General features: G+C 54.3%; 1 protein-coding gene across 1 annotated transcript in view; it reads left to right on the top strand.

Annotated features, from left to right (window-relative positions):
• LOC112219307 (ras-related protein Rab-14) overlaps positions 1 to 14,060 on the top strand; it is a 52,387-nt gene that overhangs the window by 31,167 nt on the left and 7,160 nt on the right. Inside the window, exon 5 of the mRNA XM_042302343.1 lies at positions 7,861 to 7,927. Within this exon, the coding sequence (XP_042158277.1) occupies positions 7,861 to 7,927 (67 nt within the window). The remainder of the gene's footprint in view (positions 1 to 7,860; positions 7,928 to 14,060) is intronic.

Raw genomic sequence — 14,060 nt, 5'->3', positions numbered from 1 at the left:
ACACACACACACACATCACCAGGTACACACACACACACACACACACACTCATGGTCACGACATCACCAGGTACACACACACACACACACACACACACTCATGGTCTACGACATCACCAGGTACACACACACACACACACTCATGGTCTACGACATCACCAGGTACACACACACACACACACACACTCATGGTCTACGACATCACCAGGTACACACACACACACACACACACACTCATGGTCTACGACATCACCAGGTACACACACACACACACACACTCATGGTCTACGACATCACCAGGTACACACACACACACACACACACACACACACACACACACTCATGGTCGACATCACCACACACACACACACACACACACACACACACACACACACACACACACACACACTCATGGTCTACGACATCACCAGGTGCACACACACACACACACACACACACACACACACACACACACACACTCATGGTCTACGACATCACCAGGTACACACACACACACACACACACACACTCATGGTCTACGACATCACCAGGTACACACACACACACACACACTCATGGTCTACGACATCACCAGGTACACACACACACACACACACACTCATGGTCTACGACATCACCAGGTACACACACACACACACACACACTCATGGTCTACGACATCACCAGGTACACACACACACACACACACACACACACACACTCATGGTCTACGACATCACCAGGTACACACACACACACACACTCATGGTCTACGACATCACCAGGTACACACACACACACACACACTCATGGTCTACGACATCACCAGGTACACACACACACACACACACTCATGGTCTACGACATCACCAGGTACACACACACACACTCATGGTCTACGACATCACCAGGTACACACACACACACACACTCATGGTCTACGACATCACCAGGTACACACACACACACACACACACTCATGGTCTACGACATCACCAGGTCACCAGGTACACACACACACACACACACTCATGGTCTACGACATCACCAGGTACACACACACACACACTCATGGTCTACGACATCACCAGGTACACACACACACACACACACTCATGGTCTACGACATCACCAGTACACACACACACACACACACACACTCATGGTCTACGACATCACCAGGTACACACACACACACACACACACTCATGGTCTACGACATCACCAGGTACACACACACACACACACACACACACACACACACACACGACATCACCACACACACACACACACACACTCATGGTCTACGACATCACCACACACACACACACACACACACACACACACACGGTCTACGACATCACCAGGTACACACACACACACACACACACACACACACTCATGGTCTACGACATCACCAGGTACACACACACACACACACACACGGTCTACGACATCACCAGGTACACACACACACACACACACACACACTACGACATCACCAGGTCACACGACATCACCAGGTACATCACCACACACACACACACACTCATGGTCTACGACATCACCAGGTACACACACACACACACACACTCATGGTCTACGACATCACCAGGTACACACACACACAACACACACTCATGGTCTACGACATCACCAGGTACACTCATGGTCTACGACATCACCAGGTACACACACACACACACACACACTCATGGTCTACGACATCACCAGGTACACACACACACACAACACACACTCATGGTCTACGACATCACCAGGTACACACACACACACACACACACACACACACACGGTCTACGACATCACCAGGTACACACACACACACACATGGTCGACATCACCAGGTACACACACACACACACACACACACTCACGACATCACCAGGTGGTCACACACGACATCACCAGGTACACACACACACACACACACACACACGGTCTACGACATCACCAGGTACACACACACACACACACACACACTCATGGTCTACGACATCACCAGGTACACACACACACACACACACGGTCTACGACATCACCAGGTACACACACACACACACACACACACACACTCATGGTACACACACACACACACATCACCAGGTACACACACACACACACACACACACTCATGGTCTACGACATCACCAGGTACACACACACAACACACACTCATGGTCTACGACATCACCAGGTACACTCATGGTCTACGACATCACCAGGTACACACACACACACACACACACACTCATGGTCTACGACATCACCAGGTACACACACACACACAACACACACTCATGGTCTACGACATCACCAGGTACACACACACACACACACACACACACACACACAGGTCACACGACATCACCAGGTACACACACACACACACACGGTCTACGACATCACCAGGTACACACACACACACAACACACACTCATGGTCTACGACATCACCAGGTACACACACACACACACACACACTCATGGTCTACGACATCAGGTACACAGGTACACACACACACACACACACACACACACACACACACTCATGGTCTACGACATCACCAGGTACACACACACACACACACACACTCATGGTCTACGACATCACCAGGTACACACACACACACACACACACTCATGGTCTACGACATCACCAGGTACACACACACACACACACACACGGTCTACGACATCACCAGGTACACACACACACACACACACTCATGGTCTACGACATCACCAGGTACACACACACACACAACACACACTCATGGTCTACGACATCACCAGGTACACACACACACACACACACACACACACACTCATGGTCACGACATCACCAGGTACACTCATGGTCTACGACATCACCTACACACACACACACACACACTCATGGTCTACGACATCACCAGGTACACACACACACACAACACACACTCATGGTCTACGACATCACCAGGTACACACACACACACACACACACACACACACACACGGTCTACGACATCACCAGGTACACACACACACACTCATGGTCTACGACATCACCAGGTACACACACACACACACACACACTCATGGTCTACGACATCACCAGGTACACACACACACACACACACACACACACACTCATGGTCTACGACATCACCAGGTACACACACACACACACACACACACACTCATGGTCTACGACATCACCAGGTACACACACACACACACACACACACACTCACACACACACACGACATCACCAGGTACACACACACACACACACTCATGGTCTACGACATCACCAGGTACACACACACACACACACACTCATGGTCTACGACATCACCAGGTACACACACACACAACACACACTCATGGTCTACGACATCACCAGGTACACACACACAACACACACTCATGGTCTACGACATCACCAGGTACACACACACACACACACTCATGGTCTATGAGATCACCAGGTACACACACTCATGGTCTACGACATCACCAGGTACACACACACACACACACACTCATGGTCTACGACATCACCACACACACACACACACACACACACACACTCATGGTCTACGGCATCACCAGGTACACACACACACACACACACACACACACATCACCACACACACACACACACACACACTCATGGTCTACGACATCACCACACACACACACACACACACACACACACACACACACACACACACATGGTCTACGACATCACCAGGTACACACGCACACACACACACACACTCATGGTCTACGACATCACCAGGTACACACACACACACTCATGGTCTACGACATCACCAGGTACACACACACACACACACACACACACACACACACTCATGACATCACCGACATCACCACACACACACACACAGGTACACACACACACACACACACACACACACTCATGGTCTACGACATCACCAGGTACACACACACACACTCATGGTCTACGACATCACCAGGTACACACACACACACTCATGGTCTACGACATCACCAGGTACACACACACACACACACTCATGGTCTACGACATCACCAGGTACACACACACACACACACTCATGGTCTACGACATCACCAGGTACACACACACACACACACTCATGGTCTACGACATCACCAGGTACACACACACACACACACATGGTCACGACATCACCAGGTACACACACACACACACACACACTCATGGTCAGACATCACCAGGTACACACACACACACACACACACACTCATGGTCTACGACATCACCAGGTACACACACACACACACACACTCATGGTCTACGACATCACCAGGTACACACACACACTCATGGTCTACGACATCACCAGGTACACACACACACACACACACACTCATGGTCTACGACATCACCAGGTACACACACACACACACTCATGGTCTACGACATCACCAGGTACACACACACACACTCATGGTCACGACATCACCAGGTACACACACACACACACACACACACACTCATGGTCTACGACATCACCAGGTACACACACACACACACACACACACTCATGGTCTACGACATCACCAGGTGTACACACACACACACTCATGGTCTACGACATCACCAGGTGTACACACACACACACTCATGGTCTACGACATCACCAGGTGTACACACACACACTCATGGTCTACGACATCACCAGGTACACACACACACACACACACACTCATGGTCTACGACATCACCAGGTACACACACACACACTGATGGTCTACGACGTCACCAGGTACACACACACACACACACACTCATGGTCTACGACATCACCAGGTACACACACTCATGGTCTACGACATCACCAGGTACACACACACACACACACACACACACTCATGGTCTACGACATCACCAGGTACACACACACACACACACTCATGGTCTCATGGTATGACATCACCAGGTACACACACACACACACACACACACACACACTCATGGTCTACGACATCACCAGGTACACACACACACACTCATGGTCTACGACATCACCAGTACACACACACACACACACTCATGGTCTACGACATCACCAGGTACACACACACACACACACACACACACACACACACACACACACACTCATGGTCTACGACATCACCAGGTACACACACACACACACACACTCATGGTCTACGACATCACCAGGTACACACACACACTCATGGTCTACGACATCACCAGGTACACACACACACTCATGGTCTACGACATCACCAGGTACACACACACACACACACACACACACATCACACACACACACACACACACACACACACTCATGGTCTACGACATCACCAGGTACACACACACACACACACTCATGGTCTACATGACATCACCAGGTACACACACACACACACACACACACACACACACACACATCACACACACACACACACACACACACTCATGGTCTACGACATCACCAGGTACACACACACACACACACACTCATGGTCACACACACATCACCAGGTACACACACACACACACTCATGGTCTACGACATCACCAGGTACACACACACACACACTCATGGTCTACGACATCACCAGGTACACACACACACACACACTCATGGTCTACGACATCACCAGGTACACACACACACACACACACTCATGGTCTACGACATCACCAGGTACACACACACACACACACACTCATGGTCTACGACATCACCAGGTACACACACACACACACACACACTCATGGTCTACGACATCACCAGGTACACACGCACACACACACACACTCATGGTCTACGACATCACCAGGTACACACACACACACACACACACTCATGGTCTACGACATCACCAGGTACACACACACACACACACACTCATGGTCTACGACATCACCAGGTACACACACACACACACACACTCATGGTCTACGACATCACCAGGTACACACACACACACACACACACTCATGGTCTACGACATCACCAGGTACACACGCACACACACACACACTCATGGTCTACGACATCACCAGGTACACACACACACACACACACACTCATGGTCTACGACATCACCACACACACACACACACACACACACACACTCATGGTCTACGACATCACCAGGTACACACACACACACACACACTCATGGTCTACGACATCACCAGGTACACACACACACACACACACTCATGGTCTACGACATCACCAGGTACACACACACACACACACACTCATGGTCTACGACATCACCAGGTACACACACACACACACACACTCATGGTCTACGACATCACCAGGTACACACACACACACACACACTCATGGTCTACGACATCACCAGGTGTACACACACACACACTCATGGTCTACGACATCACCAGGTACACACACACACACACACACTCATGGTCTACGACATCACCAGGTACACACACACACACTGATGGTCTACGACATCACCAGGTACACACACACACACACACTCATGGTCTACGACATCACCAGGTACACACACTCATGGTCTACGACATCACCAGGTACACACACACACACACACACACTCATGGTCTACGACATCACCAGGTACACACACACACACTCATGGTCTACGACATCACCAGGTACACACACACACACTCATGGTCTACGACATCACCAGGTACACACACACACACACACTCATGGTCTACGACATCACCAGGTACACACACACACACACACTCATGGTCTACGACATCACCAGGTACACACACACACACACACACACTCATGGTCTACGACATCACCAGGTACACACACACACACACACACACATCACACACACTCATGGTCTACGACATCACCAGGTACACACACACACACACACACTCATGGTCTACGACATCACCAGGTACACACACACACACACACACACTCATGGTACACACACACGACATCACCAGGTACACACACACACACACACACTCATGGTCTACGACATCACCAGGTACACACACACACACACACTCATGGTCTACGACATCACCAGGTACACACACACACACACACACACACACACACACACTCATGGTCTACGACATCACCAGGTGTACACACACACACACACACACTCATGGTCTACGACATCACCAGGTGTACACACACACTCATGGTCTACGACATCACCAGGCGCACACACACACACACACACACACACACACACACACACACACACACACACACACACACACACACACACACACACACTCATGGTCTACGACATCACCAGGCGCACACACACACACAGATGTGTCCGAACATTGAAGTTCCAGGTAGTAGCTGTCTGTAGGTCCAGATCTGGGGTCAGATGCTCCTAATCTAAACCGTTAGGTTGAGAAACACATAACTGACCTCAGATCAGCCTCTAGGGTCAACTTCATCCTAGTCTTCCTGGCCCCCTCAGCCTGTTCTACAATACACAACACACCCTTTTCAGATCATCTGTCTGGAATTAACATTGGTCTGTGTCTGGAGGCCTACATTTGAGTAGGAGAGGAAAAGAGACCGATACCATAAAGTGCCCCCCCTCTACCTGAGCAAACATGGAGTCTGCATCCTGTTGCCCTCCCGTTTTCTTAAACTGTAGTTTTGCCTCAGACTAAGAACTAATGTCAGAACGTCTTTTCTATTAGTGAAAGGTTTTAGATACAGGCCCACAGACATGTCGCCATATCTCACCGCCGCACCTTTGATCCCACTTAGGATGTGGCACAATCTGTTTTGTCCCATGGTAACTAATGTCCTCTTCTGTGTGTGCCACAGGAGAAGCACATACAACCACCTCAGCAGCTGGCTGACTGACGCCAGAAACCTCACCAACCCCAATACTGTAAGCATGGTTTCACACTGCTCCTCTGGCTTCCTGTCTGACTCTCTTAACACCCTTTGTTTGGTTGGATGTCTAATTGTACTGCCAAGGCTCCTCTCTGGTGTTCTCTCTCCTGATTGACATTTTTCTCCCTGTCCCATTTCTCGCTGTGTCTCTCTCTCTCTCTCATCTTGTGTGTCTCTCTCTCGCCTTTTGTGTGTCTCTCGCTCTCTCGCCTTGTGTGTCTCTCGCTCTCTCGCCTTGTGTGTGTGTGTGTCTCTCGCTCTCTCGCCTGTGTGTGTGTGTCTCTCGCTCTCTCGCCTTGTGTGTCTCTCTCTCGCTCTCTCGCCTTGTGTGTGTCTCTCTCTCGCTCTCTCGCCTTGTGTGTGTCTCTCTCTCGCTCTCTCGCCTTGTGTGTGTCTCTCTCTCGCTCTCTCGCCGTGTGTGTGTGTGTCTCTCTCGCTCTCTCGCCTGTGTGTGTGTGTGTGTCTCTCTCTCTCTCGCCTTGTGTGTGTCTCTCTCGCTCTCTCGCCTTGTGTGTGTGTCTCTCTCGCTCTCTCGCCTGTGTGTGTCTCTCTCGCTCTCTCGCCTTGTGTGTGTGTGTCTCTCTCGCTCTCTCGCCTTGTGTGTGTGTGTCTCTCTCGCCTCGCCTCTGGCGCCCCGTGTGTGTGTGTGTCGCCTCTCGCCGCCGGTGTGTGTGTCTCTCTCGCCTTGCCGTGTGTGTGTGTCTCTCTCGCCTTGTGTGTGTGTCTCTCTCGCTCTCTGTGTGTGTGTCTCTCTCGCTCTCCGCCCTGTGTGTGTGTGTCTCTCTCGCTCTCTCGCCGTGTGTGTGTGTGTGTGTCTCTCTCGCTCTCTCGCCGTGTGTGTGTGTGTCTCTCTCGCTCTCTCGCCGTGTGTGTGTGTGTCTCTCTCGCTCTCTCGCCGTGTGTGTGTGTGTGTCTCTCTCGCTCTCTCGCCGTGTGTGTGTGTGTGTCTCTCTCGCTCTCTCGCCGTGTGTGTGTGTGTCTCTCTCGCTCTCTCGCCGTGTGTGTGTGTGTGTGTCTCTCGCTCTCTCGCCGTGTGTGTGTGTGTGTCTCTCTCGCTCTCTCGCCGTGTGTGTGTGTGTCTCTCTCGCTCTCTCGCCGTGTGTGTGTGTGTGTGTCTCTCTCGCTCTCTCGCCGTGTGTGTGTGTGTCTCTCTCGCTCTCTCGCCGTGTGTGTGTCTCTCTCGCTCTCTCGCCGTGTGTGTCTCTCTCTCTCTCGATGTGTGTGTGTCTCTCTCGCTCTCTCGCCGTGTGTGTGTGTCTCTCTCGCTCTCTCGCCGTGTGTGTCTCTCTCGTGTGTGTGTCTCTCTCGCTCTCTCGCCGTGTGTGTGTGTGTCTCTCTCGCTCTCTCGCCGTGTGTGTGTGTCTCTCTCGCTCTCTCGCCGTGTGTGTGTCTCTCTCGCTCTCTCGCCGTGTGTGTGTCTCTCTCGCTCTCTCGCCGTGTGTGTGTGTGTGTGTCTCTCGCTCGTGTGTCTCTCTCGCTCTCTCGCCGTGTGTGTGTGTCTCTCTCGCTCTCTCGCCGTGTGTGTGTGTGTCTCTCGCTCTCTCGCCGTGTGTGTCTCTCTCGCCTCTGTGTGTGTGTGTCTCTCTCGCTCTCTCGCCGTGTGTGTGTCTCTCTCGCTCTCTCGCCTTGTGTGTGTCTCTCTCGCTCTCTCGCTGTGTGTGCGTCTCTCTCGCCTCGCCGTTGTGCGTCTCTCTCGCCTTGTGCGTCTCTCTCGTCTTGTGCGTCTCTCTCGTCTTGTGCGGCTCTCTCGCTCGCTCTCGCGTCTTGTGCTGCTCTCTCGCTCGCTCTCGCGTCTTGTGCGGCTCTCTCGCTCGCTCTCGCGTCTTGTGCGGCTCTCTCGCTCGCTCTCGCGTCTTGTGCGGCTCTCTCGCTCGCTCTCGCGTCTTGTGCTGCTCTCTCGCTCACTCTCGCGTCTTGTGCTGCTCTCTCGCTCACTCTCGCGTCTTGTGCGGCTCTCTCGCTCGCTCTCGCGTCTTGTGCGGCTCTCTCGCTCGCTCTCGCGTCTTGTGCGGCTCGCTCTCGCGTCTTGTGCGGCTCTCTCGCTCGCTCTCGCGTCTTGTGCGGCTCTCTCGCTCGCTCTCGCGTCTTGTGCGGCTCTCTCGCTCGCTCTCGCGTCTTGTGCGGCTCTCTCGCTCGCTCTCGCGTCTTGTGCGGCTCTCTCGCTCGCTCTCGCGTCTTGTGCGGCTCTCTCGCTCGCTCTCGCGTCTTGTGCGGCTCTCTCGCTCGCTCTCGCGTCTTGTGCGGCTCTCTCGCTCGCTCTCGCGTCTTGTGCGGCTCTCTCGCTCGCTCTCGCGTCTTGTGCGCTCTCTCTCTCGTCTTGTGCGGCTCTCTCGCTCGCTCTCGCGTCGCGTCTTGTGCGGCTCTCTCGCTCGCTCTCGCGTCTTGTGCGGCTCTCTCGCTCGCTCTCGCGTCTTGTGCGGCTCGCTCGCTCTCGCGTCTTGTGCGGCTCGCTCGCTCGCTCTCGCGTCTTGTGCGGCTCGCTCGCTCGCTCTCGCGTCTTGTGCGGCTCGCTCGCTCTCGCGTCTTGTGCGGCTCGCTCGCTCTCGCGTCTTGTGCGGCTCGCTCGCTCTCGCGTCTTGTGCGGCTCTCTCGTTCGCTCTCGCGTCTTGTGCGGCTCTCTCGTTCGCTCTCGCGTCTTGTGCGGCTCTCTCGTTCGCTCTCGCGTCTTGTGCGGCTCTCTCGTTCGCTCTCGCGTCTTGTGCGGCTCTCGTTCGCTCTCGCGTCTTGTGCGGCTCTCTCGTTCGCTCTCGCGTCTTGTGCGGCTCTCTCGTTCGCTCTCGCGTCTTGTGCGGCTCTCTCGTTCGCTCTCGCGTCTTGTGCGGCTCTCTCGTTCGCTCTCGCGTCTTGTCGCGTCTTGTGCGGCTCTCTCGTTCGCTCTCGCGTCTTGTGCGGCTCTCGTTCGCTCTCGCGTCTTGTGCGGCTCTCGTTCGCTCTCGCGTCTTGTGCGGCTCTCTCGTTCGCTCTCGCGTCTTGTGCGGCTCTCTCGTTCGCTCTCGCGTCTTGTGCGGCTCTCTCGTTCGCTCTCGCGTCTTGTGCGGCTCGCTCGTTCGCTCTCGCGTCTTGTGCGGCTCTCTCGTTCGCTCTCGCGTCTTGTGCGGCTCTCTCGTTCGCTCTCGCGTCTTGTGCGGCTCTCTCGTTCGCTCTCGCGTCTTGTGCGGCTCTCTCGTTCGCTCTCGCGTCTTGTGCGGCTCTCTCGTTCGCTCTCGCGTCTTGTGCGGCTCTCTCGTTCGCTCTCGCGTCTTGTGCGGCTCGCTCGTTCGTCTCTCGCGTCTTGTGCGCGCTCTCGTTCGCTCTCGCGTCTTGTGCGCTCTCTTGTTCGCTCTCGCGTCTTGTGCGGCTCTCGTTCGCTCTCGCGTCTTGTGCGGCTCTCTCGCGTCTTGTGCGGCTCTCGTTCGCTCTCGCGTCTTGTGCGCTCTCTCGTTCGCTCTCGCGTCTTGTGCGGCTCTCTCGTTCGCTCTCGCGTCTTGTGCGGCTCGCTCGCTCTCGTGCGGCGCTCTCGTTCGCTCTCGCGTCTTGTGCTCTCGTTCGCTCTCGCGTCTTGTGCGGCTCGCTCTCGTTCGCTCTCGCGTCTTGTGCGGCTCTCTCGTTCGCTCTCGCGTCTTGTGCGGCTCTCTCGTTCGCTCTCGCGTCTCTGCGTCGGCTCTCGTTCGCTCTCGCGTCTTGTGCGGCTCTCTCGTTCGCTCTCGCGTCTTGTGCGCTCGCTCGCTCTCGTCTTGTCGTTCGCTCTCGCGTCTTGTGCGGCTCTCGCTCGCTCTCGCGTCTTGTCGCTCTCGCTCTCGCGTCTTGTGCGGCTCGCTCGCTCTCGCGTCTTGTGCGGCTCGCTCGCTCTCGCGTCTTGTGCGGCTCGCTCGCTCTCGCGTCTTGTGCGGCTCGCTCGCTCTCGCGTCTTGTGCGGCTCGCTCGCTCTCGCGTCTTGTGCGGCTCGCTCGCTCTCGCGTCTCATCTTGTCGCTCTCGCGTCTTGTGCGGCTCGCTCGCTCGCTCTCGCGTCTTGTGCGGCTCGCTCGCTCTCGCGTCTTGTGCGGCTCGCTCGCTCTCGCGTCTTGTCGGCTCGCTCGCTCTCGCGTCTTGTGCGGCTCTCTCTCTCTCGCTCGCTCTCGCGTCTTGTGCGGCTCTCTCGTTCGCTCTCGCGTCTTGTGCTCTCTCTCTCTTCGCTCTCGCGTCTTGTGCGGCTCTCTCGTTCGCTCTCGCGTCTTGTGCGGCTCTCTCGTTCGCTCTCGCGTCTTGTGCGGCTCTCTCGTTCGCTCTCGCGTCTTGTGCGGCTCTCTCGTTCGCTCTCGCGTCTTGTGCGGCTCTCTCGTTCGCTCTCGCGTCTTGTGCGGCTCTCTCGTTCGCTCTCGCGTCTTGTGCTCTCTCTCGTTCGCTCTCGCGTCTTGTGCGGCTCTCTCGCTTCGCTCTCGCGTCTTGTGCGGCTCTCTCGTTCGCTCTCGCGTCTTGTGCGGCTCTCTCGTTCGCTCTCGCGTCTTGTGCGGCTCGCTCGTTCGCTCTCGCGTCTTGTCATCTTGGCTCGCTCGTTCGTCTCTCTCGCGTCTTGTGCGGCTCGTTCGCTCTCGCGTCTTGTGCGGCTCTCTCTCGTTCGCTCTCGCGTCTTGTGCGTCTCTCTCTCTCTTCGCTCTCTCGTCTTGTGCGTCTCTCTCTCTCGTCTTGTCGCTCGCGTCTTGTGCGTCTCTCTCGTTCGCTCTCGCGTCTTGTGCGGCTCTCTCGTTCGCTCTCGCGTCTTGTGCTCATCGCTCTCGCTCGTTCGCTCTCGCGTCTTGTGCGGCTCGCTCGCTCATCTTCGCTCTCTCGTCTCGTCTTGTGCGGCTCTCTCGCTCTCGCTCATCTTGTGCGTCTCTCTCGCTCTCGCTCATCTTGTGCGTCTCTCTCGCTCTCGCTCATCTTGTGCGTCTCTCTCGCTCTCGCTCATCTTGTGCGTCTCTCTCGCTCTCGCTCGTCTCATCTTGTGCGTCTCTCTCTCTCGCTCTCTCTCTCTCGCTTTCTCTCATCTTGTGCCTCTCTCTCATCTTGTGTCTCTCTCTCTCTCATCTTGTGCGTCTCTCTCGCTCTCTCTCTCTTCTCTCATCTTGTGCCTCTCTCTCATCTTGTGCTCATCTTGTGCTCTCTCTCTCGCTCTCTCATCTTTGTGTCGTCTCTCTCGCTCTCTCATCTTGTGCGTCTCTCTCGCTCTCTCATCTTGTGCGTCTCTCTCGCTCTCTCATCTTGTGCGTCTCTCTCGCTCTCTCTCATCTTGTGCGTCTCTCTCGCTCTCTCATCTTGTGCGTCTCTCTCGCTCTCTCTCATCTTGTGTCTCTCTCTCTCTCATCTTCGTCTCTCTCGCTCTCTCATCTCTCTCATCTTGTGCTCTCTCTCATCGCTCTCTCTCTCGCTCTCTCTCATCTTGTGCGTCTCTCTCTCGCTCTCTCTCATCTTGTGCGTCTCTCTCTCGCTCTCTCTCATCTTGTGCGTCTCTCTCTCGCTCTCTCTCATCTTGTGCGTCTCTCTCTCGCTCTCTCTCATCTTGTGCGTCTCTCTCTCGCTCTCTCTCATCTTGTGCGTCTCTCTCTCGCTCTCTCTCATCTTGTGCGTCTCTCTCTCGCTCTCTCTCATCTTGTGCGTCTCTCTCTCGCTCTCTCTCATCTTGTGCGTCTCTCTCTCGCTCTCTCTCATCTTGTGCGTCTCTCTCTCGCTCTCTCTCATCTTGTGCGTCTCTCTCTCGCTCTCTCTCATCTTGTGCGTCTCTCTCTCGCTCTCTCTCATCTTGTCGCGTCTCTCTCTCGCTCTCTCTCATCTTGTGCGTCTCTCTCTCGCTCTCTCTCATCTTGTGCGTCTCTCTCTCGTCTCTCTCTCTCATCTTGTGCGTCGCTCTCTCGCTCTCTCTCATCTTGTGCGCTCTCTCTCTCGCTCTCTCTCATCTTGTGCGTCTCTCATCTTGTGCTCGCTCTCTCTCATCTTGTGTCTCTCTCTCTCGCTCTCTCTCATCTCTCTCTCGCTCTCTCTCATCTTGTGCGTCTCTCGCTCTCATCTTGTGCCTCTCTCGCTCTCTCTCATCTTGTGCGTCGCTCTCTCTCAATTCAATTCAAGGGCTTTATTGGCATGGGAAACATGTTAACATTGCCAAAGCAAGTGAGGTAGATAATATATATAAAGTGA

This window comes from Oncorhynchus tshawytscha, linkage group LG20 (genome assembly GCF_018296145.1).
Source record: "Oncorhynchus tshawytscha isolate Ot180627B linkage group LG20, Otsh_v2.0, whole genome shotgun sequence".
In the NCBI taxonomy this organism is placed as follows: Eukaryota; Metazoa; Chordata; class Actinopteri; order Salmoniformes; family Salmonidae; genus Oncorhynchus; species Oncorhynchus tshawytscha.
Note: the sequence above shows the minus strand (reverse complement) of the source record. Positions and strands in the feature narration are given on the sequence as shown.